Here is a 23,993-nt window from a genome sequence, read left to right as displayed (position 1 = left end):
GTTTTGAACAAGTTGACAAAGCAGAAGGTGTTGAGTTTAAGCAGACACGCATCTCGGTCCCGAGTCACCTGAGCAGAGATGGCTGTAAGCTTGTACAACTATCACTTCAGCACCGCCTTGACGTTGGAAGTTATGGTGACATCCGTCAGAGCTCCTTCTGGTAGTAAATGCGGGTCATGCTCCCACACCCCTGCTGGCCTGGACATTGCATAATGTTAGTATACCATGACACAGACACATACGCAAACACACACACACACTGAGTGTATAATTTAGCATTTGGATCCACTTGCTCTGGTAGCAGGCAGAAGTCAGCCTGTTTCAACGTGACTATCAACTTCTGACGCAAATGCGACGGGATGCTGCGTTCAAAGACCGGCAATCAATGCACTTTTATTTATATATAAACCAGGCCATGAACGCGTCGGCGTAGCAGGAGGACCGTTGCTGCGCTTCGCTGCGTGCAGTACGGTAATGATGCTGATGCTGGTGATGTGTTTACGCGAGGTGCTGCGGCTCCCCGCTGCATTTTCTTCCGTGGATGGGAAAAGCAAACTGGTCTTCCCACATTAACCCACAGCTCAGTCGGATCCCCGCTGCTATCAGGTGTTCAGGTTGAACATGAGGCCTTGTTAGTGTGATGCATCCTGTGGCTGCCAGGAGTGAAACAACAGCTGCTTCTCTGGAGGATCATCTTTAAAGTACTGTCATCAATATGGGCTTTGAAAACCTGAGGCTTTAAGGTAGGCCTTGGCCAAGCAATAGTTTGTGCTTTTATTATGATTTAAGGATTGTGCAAGCCTTACACGGCCTTCCTCTGGCCGAGACCCCCCTTGGCTTATTCAAGGCATTTTTGTGTGAAAACAAACAATCTCCAGTCAACGTAACTCCATCAGTGTTTAAGGGGTGGGAGGGGAGTGGCCTTGCCCTCTTTCCTCTAGAGATATTAGATCAGCAAACTGTAAATCACAGAAAGGTCTGAATAATTGATGCAACCAACCTTTAATCTGTGCTTAAACACATGTGTTTAGTTTACCATCAATAATGAATTTGAGCATGATACAACATAAAACATACATCCTCAAAAATTAGATGTTTAATCCTCAAAGATATGAATTAGCCATTGTTCTGTTTTATACAGTTGATGATGGGGTTTTTTTTATTTATTTTTTTTTTTTTTCCAAAGATTTGACCTGCGGGGAGTCATGGAGACTATATGGCTGTATCAGTTCTGCCTGATTGTTGTCGGAGACTCCATAGTTGGCAAATTGTGTCTGATCCGCAGGTTCACCGAGGGTCGATTCGCCCAGGTGTCCGATCCCACTGTGGGGGTGGACTTTTTCTCCCGTCTGGTGGAGAGCAAGCCGGGCAAAAGGATCAAACTTCAGATCTGGGACACTGCGGGTCAGGAGAGGTTCAGGTAGTGATGTCTCTATTCATCGTCGCTGAATAAAACAGTGGAAGTGAGGTCGGTCTCTCTGTCCGTCCGTCCGTCTCTCTCTCTGTCTCTCTGTGCATCTGGACAGGTCAATCACTCGAACGTACTATCGTAACTCAGTTGGTGGCCTCTTGCTCTTCAACAAAAAACGTCCAAAACGTCCACAACTGGTTGGAGGAGGCCCAAAGCCATGTCTAGCCTCACACCATTGTGTTTCTGCTGGTCGGCCAAAAGTGTGACCTGGAGGCCCTGCGGCAGGTCACCGGCAGGAGGCCGAAAAACTGGTTGGGACCTTCAGGATGCGCTACGTGGAGACCTCAGTGTTGGACGCTATCAACGTGGAGAAGGTCAGATAAAAATAATAATTCATACTTCATGACATTAAGGTCTCCGTGGTTTGAAAATACCAAATGATTTTGCTTTTTGAATTATTTTGCGATTCCCTCTTTATCTTAAGGCCTTTGTGGATCTGACAAGGGACATCTTCCTGCTAATCCAGAGCGGAGACATCAAAATCCAGAATGGCTGGGAGGGTGTCAAGAGTGGATTTGTCCCCAACATCATACATTCTTCTGAGGAGGTCTCCAAGGGAAACCACCAGTGCTTGTGCTGATTGTGTAATGAGAGCTAGAGATCTTTGATATCTTAGGACTCTACACAATTTTTATATGTAAGATGTTTTTCTTCAGTTGTGAAATATTCTGTTGATTTTCCTTACAGTTGTGGAAGCACAAGAAGTATCGTAACCCTCAACTGTTCTGTGTGCCTATGTGTGAGACTGTAATATCCTTTTTATCTGAAAACTAACCTTCAGCTTTATTGCACTTTTGGCCTTTTCTGATGTTTTCTTTGTGTCAACATTCAGGATTACTTGTGCAGTTATTAAGCCTCCTTCACTCCGTGCAGATGTGAAAATAGTTGTAATATTTCACAACTCTTTGAAATGACTGAGTCTGAGATTTTTACTGATTGTACTGCACTAATATCTAAGTGACTTAACTGGTTTTGAGAACAAGGGATACTGAATGAAGGTCTAAACGAACCAATGTTTTCCATACGCTGTTTGGAGGACTGCAACATGGAGAAGTTTGCACTGTGAAAAAAGTTTTGGATTTTTTTTAACTGAAAGAAAAAAATGCTCTCCGACAGCCACCACCACAGTTTTAAATGTCCTGTTTGGGCCCGTTGAATTCCACATAAAACGCGTGTTCACAGTCTGCTGTATTCATTTATTTCATATCAAGATGATTGCAGTCGCAAAGCCAAACTATATCAGTAGGTGGCGACACAGCGCTGCTACAGCAGTGACCACAAGAGAAAAAGAGTCGAAGAAGAACTGAACAAAACTATTCAAGTGTGTTTAGAAAATAATTAATCTTATATAATGGTTAGAAGACTATAAACACAAAAATTGGCTGACATAAGAAGACATATTTATACCTTCAGAAATCATGAATGATCATGTGGAAAACTGGCAGCAATCGCGAGGAAGTGGACAGACGCAAGGCCTGGTGCTAATGCTAGCACCTAGCCTCTAAAAGTTACAAACCGGCTGAGTCAATTTGCGATTGAAGTGTTTCGTCCGAATAAAGTTAAACTCAGGATTAATACTGCCTATTTTAAGTGGAATAAATATCTTTACATTATTTTAAATACCCATTACCATCACCTGTTAAAATGTTTTAAATATTTATTTGTGAAATACAGAATCACAAAACAATATTTGTGCTGGAAAAAACAACCAAACTTCTACTACATCATTTCAAAGCATCAATTTTGCCGTTACAGGTTTATTTTATCACGTTAAATGTAACGTTAACTATACACAACTAATAGTGTATTATTGTGGTACAATTTTTTTTTGTATGTGGTTCTGTGGTTTGTGCCTCTCCTCTCCTCTCCTCTCCTCCCTCTCTACCCAGCTGGCCATCAGCAGGAGGGTCCCCCTACATGAGCCTTGTCCTGCTCAAGGTTTCTTCCTGTTAAAGGGGAGTTTTTCCTTGCCACTGCTGCTTGTTGGGGGTTAGGCCCTGGGATTCTGGAAAACGCCTTGAAACAATTTTGATTGTATAAGACGCTATATAAATAATGATTGGTTGAGATTGAGGTAAAACTTTCTGAAATCGAAATAAATAATCAAATGTGTCAAGTAAAAATATAATGCCTAGTAAATATTTAATTTTAAAAAGGAAGAAAAATGTACAAAACTAAAGAAAACCGCTTTTTCATTATTTGAGTCTAAATCTGAGCTGGCCAGTACTCAGTAGGTTTCACTACCTTTAACTAATTAGTTTGGAATCAATGACAAAGTTGACTGTTTCTGTGACTCATGTGTGTTATGACTAAATAATGTTTGGTCAGATGAGTAAATAACTAAATGATTTATAAGTAAATAAATGATTCAACCAGCTGTTAGAGCATATATCACATGTGGTCACTGGAGGGCAGCAGTGCATGGTCAAAACATTTACGTACTGAAATGCAAATTTGAGGAATTCATTTAAAATACTTTAAAATAGAAACGCTTAATGTTAGTGTAAAGAAGTTCCGCTCCTGCCTTTAGTCCTTTACATTACAGCTTTAACTGTCAAGATTGAGCAAAATTATTATTTTTTAAATATTACAACATATATAATATGCAGATGTTATATTTTTTAATTTGTAGCATCTAAAGAAACTTCACTCTTAGTTTTCCAAGTTAATGAGGTGTTATTTTGCCCCCCAGCACCAGCTTTGAATCAACATGATTTTTAATTTTTAAAAAGATTGTAAAGAGTCACATGCACTCCATTGGTGACCAAGGTTATTACCGGTAAAAATAAATACCGGTACATATTTAAATCAGGCCAAACACTCCATAGTTTGTTTCTGCCATTAGGATCAGTTTTACTTTTTAAAAAAGAGAGAACAAAACATTGAAAATACAGTTTGTTTTTTTACACAACAGCCATATGTACATGATATAAAACCAAATGAGATCAGCACAGAGGGGACACGATGGTTTGGGTTTGGAAGGCACCAGGCTGGATTGGGAGAACCGTTACTGGTCTGAAATGGACCCGAGGTGTGATCCATGTTTTCATTAGGCAGACTGATATTTGTTAGGCACCAGATAATCTAAGCATCTAGACCTTGACTGAATCTTCCCTGCTTATCCAAACTGTCCCTCTGGGTAAATGTTACACGTGGAGAAAAAACGGATTCAGATTAGTGACTTTCAGCAGCATCAGATGTCAAATGGCATCAAGTCATTTATAAAACAACCAATTAAAAATACAGATTTGTATAATCTACAGAATTATATGAATAAAATACTGTACACTCTACAGTGAAGAACATCAAAACAATAAAATCAATAAATTATATTGACTTCAGGGGCTTCTGTTAAATTACACAATGCAGATACCATTTTTGGAAGAAAAAAAAATCCAAAAATGCTGTTCATTTGGTCATGAAGGAGCACAAATCTACAAGCTGAGAGCAGCAAAAAGAAAAACAGCAGTGTGTTGCACTGAAAACTGTACACGTATTAATATACATCTAATAAAGCATATTAGTTGATTGAGAACAACAGGTACAATACAATAAGCCCTACACAAACTCCTTTAGATAAAAGCTCTCTCACCAAACACAAGTTTAGCTACTAAAGGTTGAGTAAAATAAACAAAGCTTCAAAAAGTTTCAAATGAAACTAAATCTGAATCTTTGTGAAAAGAAATGGGACTTTTCACAAGCGTTTTGATTTTAAAAATGATCAGGATATTTTTATAGAAAGTAAATTCATTTCCCCCAGCTCCTAAACAGACAGACATGTCAGTAATAATTGATATACATTTGATTTTCTTAAAAGAAATGTGCCAATACTTCTGTCACGCTATCCTTTTAAAGTTCTAATCTATCAACCGTGGATCTGTAGAATCATATCTGGGTGTGGGCAGTTCAGAAACATCTGGAAAATCTGGAATGAGCCACTGACGAAGGCAGAGACAGACATGCCACAAAGATGTGTTTGAAAACAATAAAACACAATTGCACGATGCAGGCGATAACAGTGACCTAATGGCCTAACTCTCCTGACACCATCGGCTTCAGTAACAGCCAGTATCGTGGCTAATCAAGAGTCTACACTTCTGTCCAGACTACGTCTGTCTCAGATCCAGAGGACTATAAACCTGCTGGTTCAAGTCAGAACATGTTAGTAAAGCCTGCTCGTGAGGTAACACAGCTACAGAAGTTGATTAAGGTGTAACATTCTTCCAGTTAATGGCTTCAGGTAAAACAAAATTGGTCTTGTTGTTCGATAGAATCAGACACGCGAGCCCGATGGCACCTTGGTCACAGTATCTAGTCAAGTCAGCCTCCAAAGTCAGAGGTAAGATGTGTGCGGCCTTTTCAGAAATGTCTCAATTCTTCTTTCTGCGCCGTGATGCAGAAACACCTACATGTAAGCACATGGGGCGACGTCAGAGGTTATCAGGGGCTGTTGGCCTCCACGTCACTGTCGATGACATCTCCTGTGTAAATGGGGCTCTTGGACTGGAGAGCAGGTTCATACTGGCGTGAGGACCTGCCCTCACTGCTGTGTCTGATACCATAGAAGAAATAGATGGCGAAACCTGTTGGAGGATAAAGATGAAGTTATAAAAAGTGAGAGCTGTACTGAAGGTAGGTTGAGGGTCGTTGCCGTACCAATAGCCATCCAGACGGTGAATCTGATCCACGTACTCTTATCCAGCTGCATCATGAGGTATATGTTAACAAAAATACTGAACAAAGGCAACCAGGGAAGCAGGGGGACCTTCAGAAGACAGAAATGTGGGAAACAAATGTCACCCAAAGTTTGTTTTAAAGCAGAGGTTGCTAACAACCACGGTAACTTTTAGACCAATGGACCCAGTGTCCTTGTTACTGAGGAACATAAGTTACCTTGAAGGTGAGCGCTTCTTTGCTCTCGGGCTGCCTCCAGATGATGACGATGCAGACGGCACAAAACAGGCACAAGATGACGCAGGGCACCACGACGGCTGCGTCTCCAGCTAGCAATGCTGTGAGGCAGTTCGCCAGGACCACACACAACACGGTGATCAAAACCGCTGAGGGAAGAACAGAAAAATTAGAGGTTGAGTCAAAGGACAACTAGCTTCCTCACTCAACGCCAACACACTTACAGATGACAGCAGTGGTCACGTAGACGATGGTCCCAGACATCTCCGTGGGATTATTTCCACTTGGGCAGAAGAGGAGCTTGGCAGAGAAAGTTTCACGGAGGGGACCATCCTCCAGCTCCACCGCATACTCATCGCCACTGTCCCCTCCGCTTACGGCCACCTTCTCGCCTTCCACCAGCTCAACCAGCTTTTCCGACTGGCTGGATGAACTTAGTGTGCCTGGCTGGTACCTGCAGGGAGGAGAGAAGAATAAGAGCATGAGTGAAGCCGGTGTTACAAGAGCAAGAGGCACAAGAAATAACAAAAAAAAAAAGGCTTCCTTCTGGGTGAATGCTATTGACAGCCCCTGGGAAACCTGTCTTGCACGTTTAAAGACACATGTTGCCATAAAGGTTTATTTTCTATTGGGAGAGATGGAAGAAGGCGCTTCACCTGAGGATAAGTACACAGATGGCTACTAATGAGTAGGCCAGCAAAGTTCCAATGGACATGAGGTCGACCAGAGCTGCCAGGTCGAAGAAGAAGGCCATCAAAGCTGGAAGGAAAAACATTTGTTGTCAGCCATTGCTTATATACACAAGAGTTAAAGGCGGGTGGTAAGGGCCAGAAGCTAACCTGCAACGATGCCTGAAGCGATGGTGGCCAGGAGAGGGGTCTTAGTGCGAGTATTGATCTTGGACAGGAGACGGAAGAGAAGTCCGTCTTCTGCCATGGCATAAATGACCCGAGGCATGGGAAACATTGATCCGAGTAGACTGGAAGGAGGGTGACAGTTAGCATTTATGCTCATGTGTGCGAGAGAACCACCACAACTTTCCTCACCTGGTGGAGAGAGCACAGAGTGACCCCACTGCCACAATGTATCTGGCGGGAGCCCAGCCCACATACGTGAAAGCCTCGGGCAGCGGGCTGTCTGTGTTCAGCTGGTAGTATGGCATCATCATGGTCAGAGCGGCCGACACACCGAAGTAGGCAAAGAAACAGATGAGCAATGAGGCCACGATGCCGATGGGTATGGACCGCATGGGGTTCTTGGCCTCCTCGCCTAAGAACAGGGGAGGTACAACAAATATGGCCATCAGCCTTCGGTAGTGGGATTTTATGCACCGTAGAACAGAAATCATGACGAGACAGTCAAACAACAACCAGGATCAGTAAAAATCACTCACTGGTGGTGGCGATGCAGTCGAAGCCCACAAAGGCGTAGAAGCAGGTGGCAGCACCAGACAGAACACCAGACAGGCCAAATGGAGCAAAACCTCCCACGCCAAACTCCTTTTCGGTTCTGTGAGAAACGCATTTAAAGCTCAACAATCAGCCCCTGATCAGACCTTCTCTGGCCTGCAGCGGTCAGATACTGACTGTAGCGTTCGGCTGCCATTGGTCTGGATTATGAAGCTCGTGTAGTCGTCCTCCGTCAGGTTCCAGTTGGTCGTGTCCCCTTTGACAAAGCCGGAGATGATAACGAAGCTCAAAACCACCAGATTGATGCCGGTGAAGATCTTGTTCACCAGTGCTGACTCGTTCACACCAAAAGCCAGAAGCCCTGATGAGCAGCGGAGGCGAGATTTCAGACTTCAGCAGTAACACAGTGTCCTGATATGTGGGTGTTTGTGCTTCAGTAACTCAGTAACAGTCAGGGACCAATCTGTAGCGTCACTAGCTGCTAGGACATTGTAACAACGCTTTGGGTTGTTGCAAGTGAATTATTATAATACAGCACTTGTATAACAGCATATTTATGAAGCTGCAGTGAGCCAGAAGCATCTCCACCCTTGCACATTCCACACATTCACATGGTTGATGGCAACTGTGTGTTTTGCTTCGGGTTTACAAGACATTTGTACTCGATTCCTCTAGTGCAGCTAATGGAGGCGATGTGCTAGTGACTACTGACTCACCGGTGAGCAGCAGGATAAGAATGAGGGCAAACAGGTCAGGGTACTCTGCCAAAACATTTCCAGGCACTTTCATGGCCATAGAGGCTTTAAAGAAGCCAGAGATCTTTTGCTCGACCAAGTTGTCAAACGTAGAGCTCCAAGCCCGAGCCACGCTGGCCGTTCCTGTGGAAAAGAGGAAAAAGAGAGGTCAACAGGATGATTAGAATTTAAAAGGCAAAGCTGCAGAGAGCTGCTCACCTATCACATACGACAGAATAAGGTTCCATCCCGTGATGAAGGCCCAGATCTCTCCCACTGTCACGTAGCTGTAAAGGTATGCAGAGCCCGTTTTGGGAACCCGAGCGCCAAATTCAGCATAGCACAGTCCGGCCAGCATGGAGGACAGAGCAGCGATCAGGAAGCAGAGGACGATAGCGGGCCCCGCCTTTTCCCGGGCCACTTCGCCGGCAAGGACGTAGACTCCAGCGCCAAGCGTGGAGCCCACTCCCAAGGCGATGAGGTCGAGGGTGGACAGGCACCGAGCGAACTGTGTTTCTTCTCCCGAACAGTTTAACGGCCGGCGACGCAGCAGAGCTTTGCCAAATTTGGACAGCTGGCTGGCCATGTTTGCTGGGGGTGAGTAGGCGCTGGACCGGGCACGGTGTTGAAACCCTTCGAGCGCGGGTGTGTGATTGACGTCGCTTAAAAAGGACTGGACGTGGAATACAGATGGCTGGATAACCCACGTATTTGTCCTCAAGTTCTTTGGTGTCGACAGTGGGTAACAGTAAAAAAGGTCCACGTTTGACTGAACCTGTGCTGAAAGGCAAGAAAAGAAGGACTTAGTACAAGAAGCTATTTGTTAATTGCAGAAATCTTTGTTTGGCACAGCTGCGGCTGTCACAGAGGGATTATAGCACTCCCGCACAGCTTTCCAGTCATATCAGCTTTGCAGCACACACTGCTGGGCTGAACTCAGGGTTAGTTACAAGCACCAGAAATGTGAGGATCATCTCGGCAAAACGAGAGATATGAGACCATAAAAACAAGTTTCCCTACGTGAAACTTCAAGGAATTATTATCTCCAGCTCTGGAAGCACACTGTGTCATTCAGTGGGGCACAGAGACCTTGTGGAGATGAAAAAAAATCTTTAAGGTTATCCAGCTAGGCTCAAATATTATCTTACTTTAGTCTTGCCAACTGTAGAATACACCCATGTGAAAACAAAGAGCACCTGGGCCGTTCCACACCACTCCCATACTGTTATGTGTTCTGCAGATTTAAACCAATAAGAACTTTGGGAACGAAGGAGGCTTGGAACACACAATATTAGTTCACACAACTTGACATTAATAAGAGGAGTGGCGTGAACAGCAGCCTGTTGCAGCGGAATGGCTGAAACTGACGACCAGACCATTCTAAAGCCTTTCCAACATCCTGAAGGAAAAAAAATGTAATGTGGAATCATTGTCTCTAATTTCAGTCCCTATTTAAGCCCAGAATCTGTACAAAAAACAGAGGAAAGTTCTTAGTTTTGTCAGTCTATTGGTTAATTCATTATTAATGTTTTCTAACCCCCCCAGGGGGGTGGCAAAGTGTGAGTGATAAGAATGACTCCAGCTTATGTGCTCACAGTTGAGAACAGGCCAAGGACGCATCCACGTGCACATCTGACCAGATCGATACAGCAGTTCTCTGCCGTTTGTCTTATGAGGCAGTCAAACTCCAGGACAGCCAGGAACAGACACAGCTGTGACGTAAGTCACCACCTCACTTATTCCCCACCCGACGCGTTTCGGAAAAATAGTTGAACGCAGCGAGACCTCAGCCACAGACCTGGAGAAAGCTCCATTTGTGATCCCAGAGGTCCACGTTGTTCCTCTGCTGTGTCCTCATTCCAAAGCTTGCCCAAACAGGTCTCTGTTGGCTCTCCAGGCAGGATGTGACTCAGATTTCTCCTTAATATATTAATGTTAAAGCAAACACCCATTTACAACAGCTGCATCTAGTCTCGCTGACTGACCTCCCCCCATCAATTGGGTAAAATACTGCAGAATATTAGAGGTAAATTTGCTGTTGTGCCACAAACAGGAGACCATGAATGAGGATCAGGAGTTCTGCCCAGCCCGGCTGTTCCGCAACTATTAATGCATGGACACCTGATCTGCCCTGCCAGTGCTTAGTGGGACGGGTGGACATTTCAGTCACCTCAGAGCAGAAATGACCAGCACCGTGGGTCACCACACTTCTGACAATAAGAAGCTCTGATCTCTTTTTTGTGTTTTCTAAACTCACCTACAAAGGAAGGCAGCAGTTTTCAGTTGAGCGACTTTATGCAATGTTCAGAGAGGAGCTTTAGATGATGTAATGGTCTCAGTCGGTCTGTTCCTCACACAGAACAGGATATAAACCCTCACAATGTTTCATAGTTTTCTATTAATACTACAAAAGCGACAGTCTACTTATCAAAGCGCTTCTCTTGGTGCCATTACAAAGACGATATCCTGCCTAAAGCCAAGTGTTGGGACAAAAAACACTGGCAAACAATGAAACAAGACAGACAGGACTAAATAATAAACATCCAGCCTTCTGAAGAGCCATGGGAAACTGGTACACTCTGGATAAGCACACCATGATGTTCCAATAGCATCCTCCACCAGCACACCAGGAAGTAAGATCTGAGATGACAACATTTGTTCAACAAACATTCATTACTCTGCTTCTGTGCCCAGCTAGCTGTGATCTCAATGGGGGGCTCCACCGGCACATATTTCTCTCAAAACTGACCCTCTAAAGCTGTAAAAACAGTTGAGGACCTGGGACTCATGAATCATTATGGAAACACACTCCCAAAAACTAAACTGATTCCTTTCCTCTGACCAGGCTACAGCCTAATTCTCACGTTAGATGACAGAAAATCTTAGTTATGCTGCTCCTGAAACGAAAAAAAAAAAGGGGGGGGGGGGTCCTGATTATAACAATGCTGAAGCCCGACCTGTTTAAAGCCTCTCATGCCAGCTCGTCCATAATCTCTTCCTTGTGCTTTTCACGAGGCTGCCTGTTTGCGTAAGATGTCCAGTTTGTAGGGAAAAACCCACCTGCAGCCTCTTGGCTTCACTTGCATAGCAAGTCCACAGGAGGAACCAACGGCAACAAACCTGTGTGGCCAATATCGATTTTAACGGTCACTTTTTAAATTAAAGATGATTGTTTACCTTCGGATACTGCAACATTGCATCCTGGCAACAGGCTTCGGTGGAAATGGACCTGTTGCTTAATTAAATGTCATTGCGCTGCAACTCTAAGAGGATTACTGGAGGAAGTAACAAACCTCATTATAGCTTGTTGTTGCTCCTACAATACTACACATTGTATTACAGTCAGGCACACCCGCTATATATACTGTCTTATTACATAAAGCTGGCACAGACTGGTGGACTGCAAAGGTGTATATTAAATCCTAAATTCTCCAGCCTGAACCAAGGAAAATGATTTCAGAATCCTTCGAGTTCCACACCCTCTGATGAGTGTAAATGAGCAGAAAACACACCACATACACCCTACATACTCGACAAACCAACCAATATTCAGCCTCTCAGATTCTGCACGCACATGCACGGATCTGCCAACTGTTTGATGTCGACATAAATGTCCAATTTTGAAATAAACAGTTGTTTAATTTCACATCAGGATTAAACTCGGCATGGACATTAATAGTGCCGACTGATGCAACCTCAAAGGTCCCGACTTATGGAGCGAAAGTACAGATAGAAACTTATCCGAGTTGAGCTTTACCAGCAGCCGGGGGTCTCACTTCTACATAATTTCGTCTCTCACATTTTTGGGGGATTTTATTACAATTTGGGGGGGGATTTTGTTATAGTCTTTTCATTTAGTCGATCTTTTCAAGAAATTTCTCCCAATTTAGTGAAGTCAATTCATTTTAATAGTGAAGTTAATTCATTTTAATAACATACATTTTAGACATGCAAAATGTGAGAAGTAGAAAATACAACTCGAGTTGTGTTTGCATGTAGACTCTCGTCAGGTGTAACCGATCAGTAGATACTGTTCGAGGCTAACGGGCTGATTTGGCGTGTTAGTCCTGACGAGACAACAGGGGTGGAAACACTGCCTAAAGCAGCGTCACTGGACGGAACCGGCGTCCCCGCCGAGGAGCAGTACGTCTCCGCTACACCCGTACTCACCGTCACAATGGATCAACGAGACTTTTATCGGCTGATGCAACCTCGGAGTGCTTTACACCCTGGGCGCGTGCCATGCCTGCTAACCCGGAAATGTACCCACTCTGACGTCGCTATCTAGCGTTCGGGTGATTAAACGACCAGGAACGTTAACTGGGCAACTACTTAAAAATAGCCTTTTAAAAACTGCGGTGACCAAAATAGGAAATGTCTGTTTAAACGACAGCTTCTCTGCCTGGGACCGAAGCTCCAGCAGGCGACGTGGCTGTCCGTGGCTCGCGTGACGCCAATGCTGCCTTCAATCGATTCCACAGCGAAATTTCCAAAGACGCCGCGTATAAATGAACTCGCACGTCATCATCGTTCCATGACCGTTTACAGCATCTATTCACGCTTAATTCACAATAGTTTAAATGTGAATTCTGACGTGAATTTAATATATTGGAACACATCATTACATTAATCCAATGCCTCTGTCGTACCTCTGTATAAATCTTTACAGAAAAAACATCTCGCGCGTCTTTACAGCCTAACATATGTGTGGAAATGTTTCTTTTTTATGATAATTAGAGTAGTAAAAGAACAAATAGCAATAAAAAAAGCGTCTTTACGAGTCTGAACAAAGCAATGAATGAAAAATGGCGATTACGGGTCAATGTATGATTTTGTAGCAACAAACATTTCTTTTGGACCTTTTGTTTTTAGTAGAATTACAGTGAATCAACCGTCATACTCCAAATGTGGCAACTCGCACATCCCCATAAATGGATCAACGCAGGTGCGAGCTGGTGTTTTCCTCTAAAGTAGCATCAAACGCGTGGAACGTTACGTTTACGACTCAATAATGTGCCAGTACAAGTGTTAACGCTTAAGGACGATTGCATCACTCCATCACACGTCACAGGCGGAAGCGCCAAAAATAACCTAAACGAACAAAAATTTAACACCGAAATATTTATTCTTTCTTATGTTCAGGGAAGGTGATAATTACCTGAAACGTAGGGCTCGATTAAACCAAAAGACGCTGGTGGAAGGACAAGAGAGAACCCGCCTGGTCGGTAGTGAGAGATCCCGCTCAGACTCGGAAGGTTTCGTCCTTCGGGAGGGGCGCTGAGTAAGGCGCGCCGCTATTGGCTGTCGCACTCACGTGCACAAGATCTAATTTTCATATTATTTTAATGACGAGAGGAAATATGTCGTCAGGGATGGAGACCCTTAAATGCCGTTTGAACTGTGAATTTTTTTTATTTCGTTTGGGTATTTTTTTTCCCATTGAAATATGCCAACGTTCTGACTTAAATTCTTTATGTAACTCTACATGAATCAATCTTGTCCGGTTTCGACCAATGCTGGAATGTTGGATTTAAACAACCTCTTTCTTTATCCAAGGTGGAGACCATCAAAATGACCCAAAATAAGCACTTTGCAAGTATTACTGTGACTTGTTTCAGCATGCAAACTTAAGAATACCAAATATCCTTCAGAATACTAAATAAAAGTGATACTTCCACAGTCTCATCCTCCAAAAAATATGTTCAGGGTATCTTGTTTTCCAATACCTCATATTTAGTGTTTCGAAAGTTGACAGTGGTCAAGTAGTAGCTATGTTGACTTGAGTCAAAGCTCATTCAACCTTTCAAAGGGCAAATGTCAAAGGTTCTTTGATTGTTCGACCTTTTGTTTGATGAGGGTCTTCAGGAGAGGTCCCCTACATATATGTTCACGGTACAACTGCAAAATCAGGTGTTTATGATGTATTTGGGGCATTTTGAGGCAGCGTCATGTGGCTGTTTAAGGAGAGTTTGGTGTTATTTCCATGCCTCCAACAAAAGTGTGGGGAACAAATGTCACGAGATTTAACGTGAAGGTCTTACACAATCAATACTTGTAAACAAACTGATGCAACACGGGGGCGTGGCCTATCAGACAGGCATGGATGTGGCCCTGGTATATATAGAATGTAGCAGTCTGTAGCTGCCTTATTATTATTAATAAAAATGACCTTTGCCTCGGAAAAGCTGGAGATGCACAGGGGGCGAAATGTGAGGGATTTCCTTACATTGAAGCGTTGCGTGTTTCCTCCCCCATGTAGGGACACCAAGTCCTGTTTGTACAACATATCTGCTGCTTTGTTCTGCATATTCAAAGAAAAGGTGGGGAACCAGCTTCTTTCGTGGCCTTATGCCCCTGGTGACCTGCGCGTGTGAAGGGGCCAGCAGTGACTTTTATTCACCATTTATTCACTTTTATTTCAGATTCCATAGCATATTCACTTCAGACTCAGTAAAAAGATGTCAACATTTAGACAGAAACATTTTCAAGGCTGCCGTTTGATCCCGGAACAGAGAGTAAGTCCAGGCAGGTGATTTTCCAGAGCGTTATCTTATGACGTAAACATCAGCCACTAATGTTTAAGTGATGTAATGTAACAATAAACAACCCCATATTTACACTTGGGTGCGTGTGACGAAGATAGTGGTGTGGTTTCAGGATAACCTTCCCGATGTCACTTCCCCTAGTTTAGTAAGCTGTGACTTGCTCTTCTGGGTGTTCATGCAAAATATTTCTGGAAATGCATATTCTTGTATTTACAGTCAAACACAGAAAAAATGACGATGTAAAAAAGCTCTATCTTGAATGTCCCTTTATTTGACCTAAAAATCCAACTGCTGGGTTCTTTGAAATAAAAACCAACATATTTTTACATATTTTTTTTTTCTTTGTATCAGTGTTAAATTCATGGCATCTCTGAGCTTTTAAAGGCGATGGATAATGTGCGGGGTATCGAGGGAGTGCAGGGCAGCTACCCACATCTTTTGTGTTCCTAAAGCAACAATACACCAACTTTCTGTTGCATTTTCACACTACTGATTCCATATAAATTTATTTTGTTCACTAGTTATGATCAGAAATGCAAATTGGATTAACTGTAGATTTTAAAAAAAACTCTTGAAAGAAAGCTTGATTGATCTGCTGTAGTTTTAGCTAAAATTGTTCTACAAATTACATTTTGTTTTTTTCACCCCTTGCCAGACCATTTCTCTGACCCCCCTCTTTGTACTTGACCAGTCACGCTACAGCAAGTTGCTCTTTCAATTTGCTTCCACTTTATCAACCTCTCCAAACTGCACATCTCTGCAAACACAACACTGTCACAGCTGCATACTGGGCTCCCATCTTCGAAACAGCTAACAAAACAGCACCTAATCTCGTCCTGGGCCTGCTGGAACTGACCCGCCTGCCCACTTTCATTACTTGGGACTTCAAAAGTGCCCAAATTTTGTAGGTCACAGCCATCACTGACACGTAAGGTCAGGGTGTGTGCATGTCTCCAGTGGAAACATAAGTTCCTAAAGCATCAATCCTGACATATTTAAAACGTTTGTGCAACTTTTCAGCAACTCTCCAGTGCTGTTTGTGAGTTCTTTAATTCAAAAGGACAGCTCGGTGGCATCCCGTTGTGTTCCAGACCAACTCTGACATGGCTTCCTATCACAAGATCTCTATTCTTGGCCAAGTTTACTCCAGCTGTAACCAGAATTCCTTTGCCCCCCCCCCCGTTAATCCCTGCATTTCCTATGGATAAAGTACAGTGAGGAAAACCTCATTAGGAGTGTTAAAAGTTCAGGTTTGGTGGAACAAAACCAGCCAGTGTTGCCATTAATGTGCAAGAGACAGTGTGAATTAGACTGCATCCTTCCTGATTATGCTGTAATCAAAGTAAATCATGTTGATTTACCCGGACAGGAGTCCAAACCTGTGGAAGTGCGCACCCCTCGTCTCTCTTTTGGGACAAAATGACAGACTTGGACATGAATCTACAAGCAGCAGGAGAATTTAATCATTGGACAGTCGTCAGCTTTAGTGGAACTGCAGTTATAACACATTAATACACCAATAAGACTTAAACGGCCCAAAACAAGTGCCAAAGTAACACATTTAGCTGGAAAAAGCAGGTGATCATCCCCAAATCAATGGACTATTGGTTATTTAATGAATCTGCCCTCACAGTGCTTAGATATGATCTACCGTAACCAAAGAGCAGAAATGGAAAATGAGGGTGTCAAATACGCATGCACACTGCGTAATTTGGACATGTGAGTGGAATGTTGCTGTCGTTTTAAAACATGCTACATGTTGCTTTAGGAAAAAAAAAAAAAAAATCACCAAAAAGTCATCAAAACTGCAGAGAAGGAAAACAGATTTATGTCCACAGGAGCATGGCTGAAAAAAGAGGTCACACAATTTGCAAGTCGATCTTCTAGTTTTCTGTAACCCAGGAATTTTAATTTCCCCGCTTTTACTCAGCTCCACTGCCAGCCTTTCAAACGATGGTGTAGAAATAAACACAGATGGGCCAGTCTGCGGCGCCTTTGCGACGAGAGAAAGAGACAAATCAAACATGAGAAACGCAGCTTTCGGGAAAAATGTGAGAAACACTGGCTTAACAAGAAATTAAAGTAATTACAGGGGAGTGAAAAACACTCAAAGGAAATCCACCCTTGAAATGTGCTGTTGACTGTAGTTGAACTGTAAACAGCAGATACTAATGCTGATGGGCTGGCAAACGTGAACACATCAGCAATTATGTGTTGAATCAAAAGCAGAAACAGGCGAGTGAAACTGAACCTTATACTGCGATGAAAGCGTGCAGGTGAGCCATGCAGCCACCGTTAGTGCAGACAACTGATGGCGTTAGCGTTAGTGCGAGCATTGCCAATGTAAAACACTTAAAACAATAGTTCACAAATCTCCCATCACAGTTGGGTTTGGACTGAGCAACTTCTGCAAGCTCATTTGAGAAGCATTCCTAGTATATTTTTCATCAATCGTGAGCTTGCAGGAGGTTTACAAACTCCTGCGTGTTTTAAATTTTTCTCACTTTAAAGATGGTAAATATGGCAGTTTTTCATGAGCATCTGTGAACTATCGCCTTTGGTCCATGTGGCGCCCATACAAAGACCCTTAAATTTGTCTCAAAAATTGATTAAAAAAAATTAAGCAAACTTACTTCAATCATACCTAAAAACACAAACAAACAAAAAAAACAGAACATCAGACCTCTGTAAATGTAGACATTAGTGCAACCACACAGTTGTGAGATTATTCTACTTTATTCACATTATTTTACAATCATATCATGTGTTTGGGAAGCTTTAAATGCCTCACATTTTTTCCTGATAATTGTGATTAATTTCCTGATCTTCACAATACAATTGCAACGACAGCAGCGCTGATTGTTTTTACAGTTACAAAATAAAAGCACAGGAAGTCTCAGAGCTGTTTGAAAACTTAGCAACAAATTCCAACCTCAACATAGTGAATATATGATTTTAGAATAAGATCAAATGCTGTGAAAAGTATCCATTCTGCTTGTTTCAAATCATCAAACACATGGGGCCATTCAGAGGTGGACTTGTTTGGTGGGTTTTGGTTCATTATGTGGCTGGAGAACCCAATAGCGGTTCCTACAGCCCCAGAACATCCCACCACCAACACGTTTCTCTGTTTCAGGAAGTTTGGGGACCATCAGAAAGATGTTTGGAAGAAGTGAGATCATAAAAAGTGATCCCACTTGTTGTTTTTGTCCAACATTAAAATTTGTGGCATGATCTGAAACATTTCAGCTGGACAAATAAGCAAAAAGAGAGTGAGACAGGGAAACTTCTTGTTGACAGAGAAAAGAGAGACACAGATAAAGCAGTAAGACAGGAAAACAAAGGTTAAAAGAAGAAGGTGGGAGGTTAGGGGAAGGCAACAGTCCAACTTGCACCCCAGAGTTTAACCCCCACCCCCCAAAACCCTAGTGTCGTACTTTTCCAGGAATGTAGTCGCGGTCGATGGTTTCCTCCTGCAGGAACATGTGAAGACAGCGCTCATTCTGGGCCAGAGGGTGACCTGCAATTCTGCAGAGATGTGCACACAGAAGGAAGGCAAACATGTTTGACTGCCGCCTTATTGGGTGCAAATACTAAATGAACATGAACAAAACCTGCATATTCCAGACTGACAACATCCACAAACCTGTTGATGAACTGCTCCAGGCCCAATCGCCGCTCCTCGATGAAAGACTCCTCAAAGAGCCCTTCGTCTGGACGGAATGGCAGCTGTCTCTTCAGGGCTTTGCCCGGCAGAGCTGGTACTACAATCTGAGAGCATGAGTGGTCGACACAAGTGTGGTAAAGATTAAACAGGATACCGCCGAAAGTCAAGGTCAATCAGAAGAACTCAGCACCATCACTGCTACTCACTCACCTTGCTGTCTCTCTCCAGCTCACTCTTTAACCACTCAAAGTCACTGTATCTTCGTTTCACACACGAATCCTTCAGTTTGAAAATGGGAAGGTTCGTCTGGCGCAGAACAGACAAAACAGGATGTCTTGATTAAATCTTCATTCAATCTTTTTCACATTTCTGCAGCTTCCAGACAAATGTGAAAGGGATCCTGATTCATGACCCAGCCCTGGAAGCATCTGGGAAAGGCAGAAGTTAGCAGCAGGTTGCAAAGGCAGAGCGTATTGTTGCTCTTATTGCACACATTTTGGAAAAAAAATAAAAAAAAAGATATTTATGTTCCTGTTAAACCTGAAGCATAAAGAGCAAGTGATGGTTTAGATTTGGGGGCCAACACATGAACAATAGTTACACACCCCAGTGGAGAAGTCACCCCTACCATTTACACAACTTCCTCATGACTGGTGGCCATTTCCACTTCTTTTTGCTGGGCTGTGTCTTTGTACCTCTTACTGCTTACATATACAGTTTAACTCAAATAATTCAATAATAAAAATTTATCACCAACCTTTGGCCGCCACCAACAGGTGGCACTACACGACAGGAGTCTTAGTTGGAAAATGAGATGATTTCACGTCAAATCAAAGCCCCAAAACGGAAGAAACGATCTGGCAAACACGTAATTATGCAATAATCACCAAGGGCTTGCTCAAAATCCAACAAACTTAATCTTTTATAAATTTCATGTTTGGTAGAGTTTGGCTGCAAAATCTTCCAAAACAGGGCTATATTCTTAAAACTATAATAACAAAACCATAATTTTGCAAACCCACGTTAAGTTGTCCCGCTGCCATTATTGGCTTTTCCCTGACATTGTCTACCTGAAAATATCTAAAAATGACTGAGGGTTAAAACCTTTAGCGTTTTATTTACTTGCGCGGTCTGCAAACGTAAATAATTATTACTTTTTGGTGTTAGCGTCTCTAAAGCTAGCAACATAACTGTACGTCGCCCTTTATCTTGACACTGGCAAGTGACGATTTTGCCAGGAATTCTGTTTGAAAAGGCATAACTGCTCTTATATGTACTGACCTCGGTCGGAACTCAGACGAGGCCGCTGACGAGTCCTGGACCTCGATTATTACTGAAGCGCCACCTTGAAGGGCTCACGGCGCGTGACAAGGCATGAACACGCGCTGCTTTAGCAGCAAAACATGCTAACCGTCTAGCAAATCCACAGCCACTCGAATTAGCTTAGCTATGAAAAGCTAACGCAACAACAATGTGTGTTTTAACACTTACCTTCATTCGGACTTTGTAAACTGTGTAGCGGTTACGTCCAACTCCAACAATTTGGGGATCATTCACGTCAATTTCAAGGAAATTGCTCGGGGGGCCGTAAGCATCCACTAGGTCCTGGGGCTTGGAATTCAACCGGCGAGTGTCTGCCACCTCTGACATTTTGTCGGGCTGGAATTTCCTTTGGAATTACAAGAGAGAATTTTGCGTTGAACCAGCTAATGCACGTTTAAACCTTGAAACTCATCTGAAGACATCAACCGATTACACTAGCTGGTCGGTTCAGCTAAGGAAGTAGCCGACCTGGACGTGTTGTTGCGGAGGCCAGCCGCCCTGCGCCCTACCCTCACTCTGTTTTTATGACGCAGTGTGCGTCATCTAGTGGACAAACGAGATAACAGGATGGTTCCATGGAAACGCAGATAAATAACAGAAAAAGAATTCAGTGGGGATTTTTATTTCAATAGAAACCAAAGAAAAAATAAAGTAACTACAATTTACTCAAGGTTTCCATTATCAGATGGAATAGGCAAATACAACTTGAAACCATGAAATAAAGGACATTTAATCTGTATCTTGGTCAGTTAATGTTGAGGTTTAGTTTAACTTCAAATGTACAAAGAATAACCAATAGAAAATAATCGGCCCTATCTATCAACAGAAAATACATCAAAAATTGATAATTAACTGGTTTTATCTTAACATTTGAAGACATTTCACTTTTCATCAGGATTTCCAATATGACACTGATAATTAAACCTCAGTTGATGATTTATAAGTGATTCCTGGAAGCTTTCATTTAAAACAGTCAAAACATATGTCTTGTAACATTTCACCATTAAACAACCACAGTTAAACATTTATCAATGAACAATTTGTTGACTTCAATTACATTTATTTTCTAAAATTTGCAGCCCTTATGAAACAACAACCAAAATTAACAGAAAAGCAGCAGATAAAGAAAAATAACAACTGAATTTTAAAAAGCCAGATGTCCCCATGTCTTGTGGTCCTTGTCAGAAATTGTCAGGGAGGGATGTTAAAAATCAGACTGAGCTCAGTCACCAGATGAGGGGAGAAGGAGGGGTAGGGAGATCACACTGGTCTACTAGGATGAATCCAGTCAGTCTGATTGGGAGGCAGGACAGTACTCACGGACTGGGCAGGCGTGCTCATTGTAGCTGGGTTTGAAACTTTCATTCAGGCCTTTGGAGTGTGCAAGCAAGTCCTTAGGTGACAAAAAAAGGTGATTCATGTCAATTGGGATGCCATCCAACAGACTTAGACCAGCAATCATCAATCCCTTTGATATTAAATGCAGCCTTGCTTATTTTAAAAAGAACAACAGTTAAGCTCTATACACTCTATTAAGATTTATACAGAAGATTTTACCCACCTGTATGTCATATGAGGAGAAGGATGGTTTTGGAACCACCGGCAGGAGGATGATTCTGACCCTGTGGGAGGAATTCACACTACTTTACCCTCAGATGCCCAAGTACAACAGTTTCAACCACAGGCTGTGATATTACTATGTTTGCGATGGTCTGACGGCACTGTGGCCGATTTACTAAGAGAACATGATTAACCCACCTTTCACGGTGCCGCAGCATTACAACCATCAGGATGAGGGCCAGAGCTCCTGATAAGTACAGCAGCGGGGTCCACCACGACATGGAGACACTGACCTGATGAGGATCTGGAAGGGAGGATTTTCTTCATTCTCACTTTTTTTTCATCCTCCTCATAAGCTGCAGCAGCTCTTTTACCTGTCTTAACGGTGCTGTTGTTGGACCCCCACAGCACCGGCTCGCTCCATTCGCTCCAGAATATGGACTCTCCGCATTTGCTGCTCAGTTTGCCGCGCACCTGCAGCTCATACAGTGAGCTGCTGGAGGGGAGGTTGATGCAGAAGCTTCTGGAGTGGGGGGAGGAATTCTGTAGGTGAGATATGCAGGTGATGACACAGTGAAGCAAAGGATGTGGAGATAGTCTGAAGGGTGTCTCTCTTCTGGCTTACGTCCCACTCTCTGTTATTGATTCTGTAGCGAACCTCATTTTCTTCACATGAGGGATCAGACTGGTTCCAGTAATACCACAGGTTTGAGTCTGATCCCATCTTCACCGTTAGGTTGGAAGGTGGCTTCAACTTGACTGTGGAAAATGAGATAACATTTTAGCCAGGCACTGCCACCTTTCTGAATATGGCTGTCAGGATAACCTACCTTTGTTTTTCAGTTCATGCTCTGTAAAGAAATTGATCGAGCCGTGTTGAAGGTTTGTGTAAAATGAGCGGAACCTGTTGTTCCTGGTATTGTAGGGTTGGATGCAGCCGACCCGGGTGTTTTTCTCTGACATGTAAGTGGGGCACTCTGTGTCGTTACGCTCAGAGTGGAACCTGAGTAAAGAACTCAGTTGGATTTGTCACATTTAAGAGGAAAAGAGACGAAAAGAACTGAGAGGAAAGATTTGATGATTTAGTTTCACCAGTAACGCACCATCCATGGAAGGTGTAATTGACCTCTGGAATCCCCCGCTTGTTCCAGACACACTGGACAGTCTCCAGCTGCATCACTCTGCAGTCAGCATCTGTAAGCGGCACCCACACTCAGACACGAATGAGGAAATTGCTGTGCAGTGATGTCAAAGGGGAATTTACAGGAAACACTTCGAACAAGAAACGTGTAAAATAAATTGAATTAAAATCACAATTATTTACATTATCTATCCAGATTATTAAGCACCAATGCTAAGAAGTCAGATATTTAACTTTATAAAACTCCTTGAGCTCAGAGCCTTTAAGAATTCTGAACAACTTCAATAAAAGCTTATTTATCAGACAAATCAAACAGTGGATTTATGAAATATATAATTACTCACCAGGCAGCTCTTTGGTGAACACGCCACCCGACAGATAGAGAAGAAGAAGTAGTTTAATTGACATTGCAGAGCACAAAATCGAGATGCCTTCAGTTGTCATTTCACCCATAGAGTGTCGGCAGCAGGTTGTTTCCTGCCACCGGAAACTGAAATGAGAGGAGGCTGTAAATAATCTAGCCTGCAGCAGCAGCCATCAAAAACTTCACTTTTGACACTTTCTCAACTCTTACCCAGAGTTTTATTAAAACATTTTTTATTAAAACATTTTAAGACTGAATAATTTGGATTTTAAGACCAATTTAAATTAGTACAGCATTTGGAAACTTATTTAAACTGTTGATGTAAATTAGCCAATGACACATTAGTGCATTGGCCCAGAAGGTCACTGCACTAATTAAACTTTGACTGCTGTCTTTGCATCAATGACATTTTAACCTTTAACAAAGTTAAATAGATATCATTTATGTTTTCAGATTTAGGGTTTTCATGGATTTCCTCCGCAAATACACAAAATGAGGCTGTGTGGAGACCTTGAACTGCTCCTGTTGCAGAGAGTGTTAATCTTCTTACCTTTTTAAGAAAAGTGGCAGTTACAGATGATAGATTAAATCAGATATATGTCATTTTAGTACAAATGGCTCAATAGTTTGTGGGGTTTTGTTTCCTGTCAAAGGAAATGTTGGATTTCTTTTTAGTGTCTGCAAAGGTGTGAAAAATATCTAGAACTTGTGCCCAAGATGAATGTTGTATGTAAGAGAAGTGTGTTAATATAAATTGTGACTGATTCATTATTGGTAAAAACAAGGGTCTTTTGGAAAATAACCTAGAAAAAGGTGTGTAAAAATAAAAATAAAAATGAAACTGTTATAAAATCAGTCTCACATTTAC

General features: G+C 42.6%; 3 protein-coding genes and 1 pseudogene across 10 annotated transcripts; 1 reads left to right on the top strand and 3 right to left on the bottom strand.

Annotated features, from left to right (window-relative positions):
* Positions 1-751: 751 nt before the first annotated feature.
* Positions 752-2,655, top strand: LOC130538144 (ras-related protein Rab-39B-like; annotated as a pseudogene).
* A 1,644-nt stretch (positions 2,656-4,299) lies between these two features.
* Positions 4,300-13,819, bottom strand: slc7a3a (solute carrier family 7 member 3a). Of its 3 annotated transcripts, none has more exons than XM_057055430.1 (12): positions 13,684-13,819; positions 8,745-9,300; positions 8,508-8,669; positions 7,969-8,152; positions 7,776-7,891; positions 7,429-7,651; positions 7,222-7,361; positions 7,039-7,141; positions 6,607-6,836; positions 6,365-6,531; positions 6,128-6,236; positions 4,300-6,054 (listed from the first exon to the last, which is right to left on the bottom strand). In XM_057055430.1, the coding sequence occupies exons 2-12, from the start codon at positions 9,109-9,111 to the stop codon at positions 5,912-5,914; spliced, it is 1,944 nt and encodes a 647-aa protein (XP_056911410.1). In that variant the 5' UTR covers positions 9,112-9,300; positions 13,684-13,819; the 3' UTR covers positions 4,300-5,911. The 3 variants fall into 3 exon arrangements, with proteins under 3 accessions (XP_056911410.1, XP_056911409.1, XP_056911411.1); XM_057055429.1 differs by having other exon boundaries at positions 8,745-9,305; positions 13,684-13,817; XM_057055431.1 differs by lacking the exon at positions 13,684-13,819 and adding an exon at positions 12,696-12,967 and having other exon boundaries at positions 8,745-9,305.
* A 2,692-nt stretch (positions 13,820-16,511) lies between these two features.
* snx12 (sorting nexin 12) lies at positions 16,512-20,574 on the bottom strand. Of its 3 annotated transcripts, XM_057055466.1 has the most exons (6): positions 20,229-20,574; positions 18,948-19,043; positions 18,717-18,841; positions 18,508-18,598; positions 17,704-17,714; positions 16,877-17,063 (listed from the first exon to the last, which is right to left on the bottom strand). In XM_057055466.1, exons 1-5 carry the CDS (start codon positions 20,385-20,387, stop codon positions 17,709-17,711), a joined length of 477 nt encoding a protein of 158 aa, XP_056911446.1. In that variant the 5' UTR covers positions 20,388-20,574; the 3' UTR covers positions 16,877-17,063; positions 17,704-17,708. The 3 variants fall into 3 exon arrangements, with proteins under 3 accessions (XP_056911444.1, XP_056911446.1, XP_056911445.1); XM_057055464.1 differs by lacking the exon at positions 17,704-17,714 and having other exon boundaries at positions 16,512-17,063; XM_057055465.1 differs by lacking the exons at positions 16,877-17,063; positions 17,704-17,714 and having other exon boundaries at positions 17,788-18,598.
* Positions 20,575-20,666: 92 nt separating this feature from the next.
* On the bottom strand, positions 20,667-23,251 carry LOC130538136 (cytokine receptor common subunit gamma-like). 4 transcript variants are annotated; one of them, XM_057055456.1, is made up of 8 exons: positions 23,106-23,251; positions 22,724-22,814; positions 22,451-22,623; positions 22,246-22,379; positions 21,995-22,163; positions 21,819-21,924; positions 21,622-21,682; positions 20,667-21,453 (listed from the first exon to the last, which is right to left on the bottom strand). In XM_057055456.1, exons 1-8 carry the CDS (start codon positions 23,212-23,214, stop codon positions 21,349-21,351), a joined length of 948 nt encoding a protein of 315 aa, XP_056911436.1. In that variant the 5' UTR covers positions 23,215-23,251; the 3' UTR covers positions 20,667-21,348. The 4 variants fall into 4 exon arrangements, with proteins under 4 accessions (XP_056911436.1, XP_056911437.1, XP_056911439.1 ...); XM_057055457.1 differs by having other exon boundaries at positions 22,279-22,379; XM_057055459.1 differs by having other exon boundaries at positions 22,724-22,892; positions 23,106-23,237.
* Positions 23,252-23,993: the final 742 nt, after the last annotated feature.

This window comes from Takifugu flavidus, chromosome 14 (genome assembly GCF_003711565.1).
Source record: "Takifugu flavidus isolate HTHZ2018 chromosome 14, ASM371156v2, whole genome shotgun sequence".
Classification (NCBI taxonomy): Eukaryota; Metazoa; Chordata; class Actinopteri; order Tetraodontiformes; family Tetraodontidae; genus Takifugu; species Takifugu flavidus.
The sequence above is the reverse complement of the archived record's forward strand: the minus strand, read 5'-3'. Positions and strand labels throughout refer to the sequence as shown.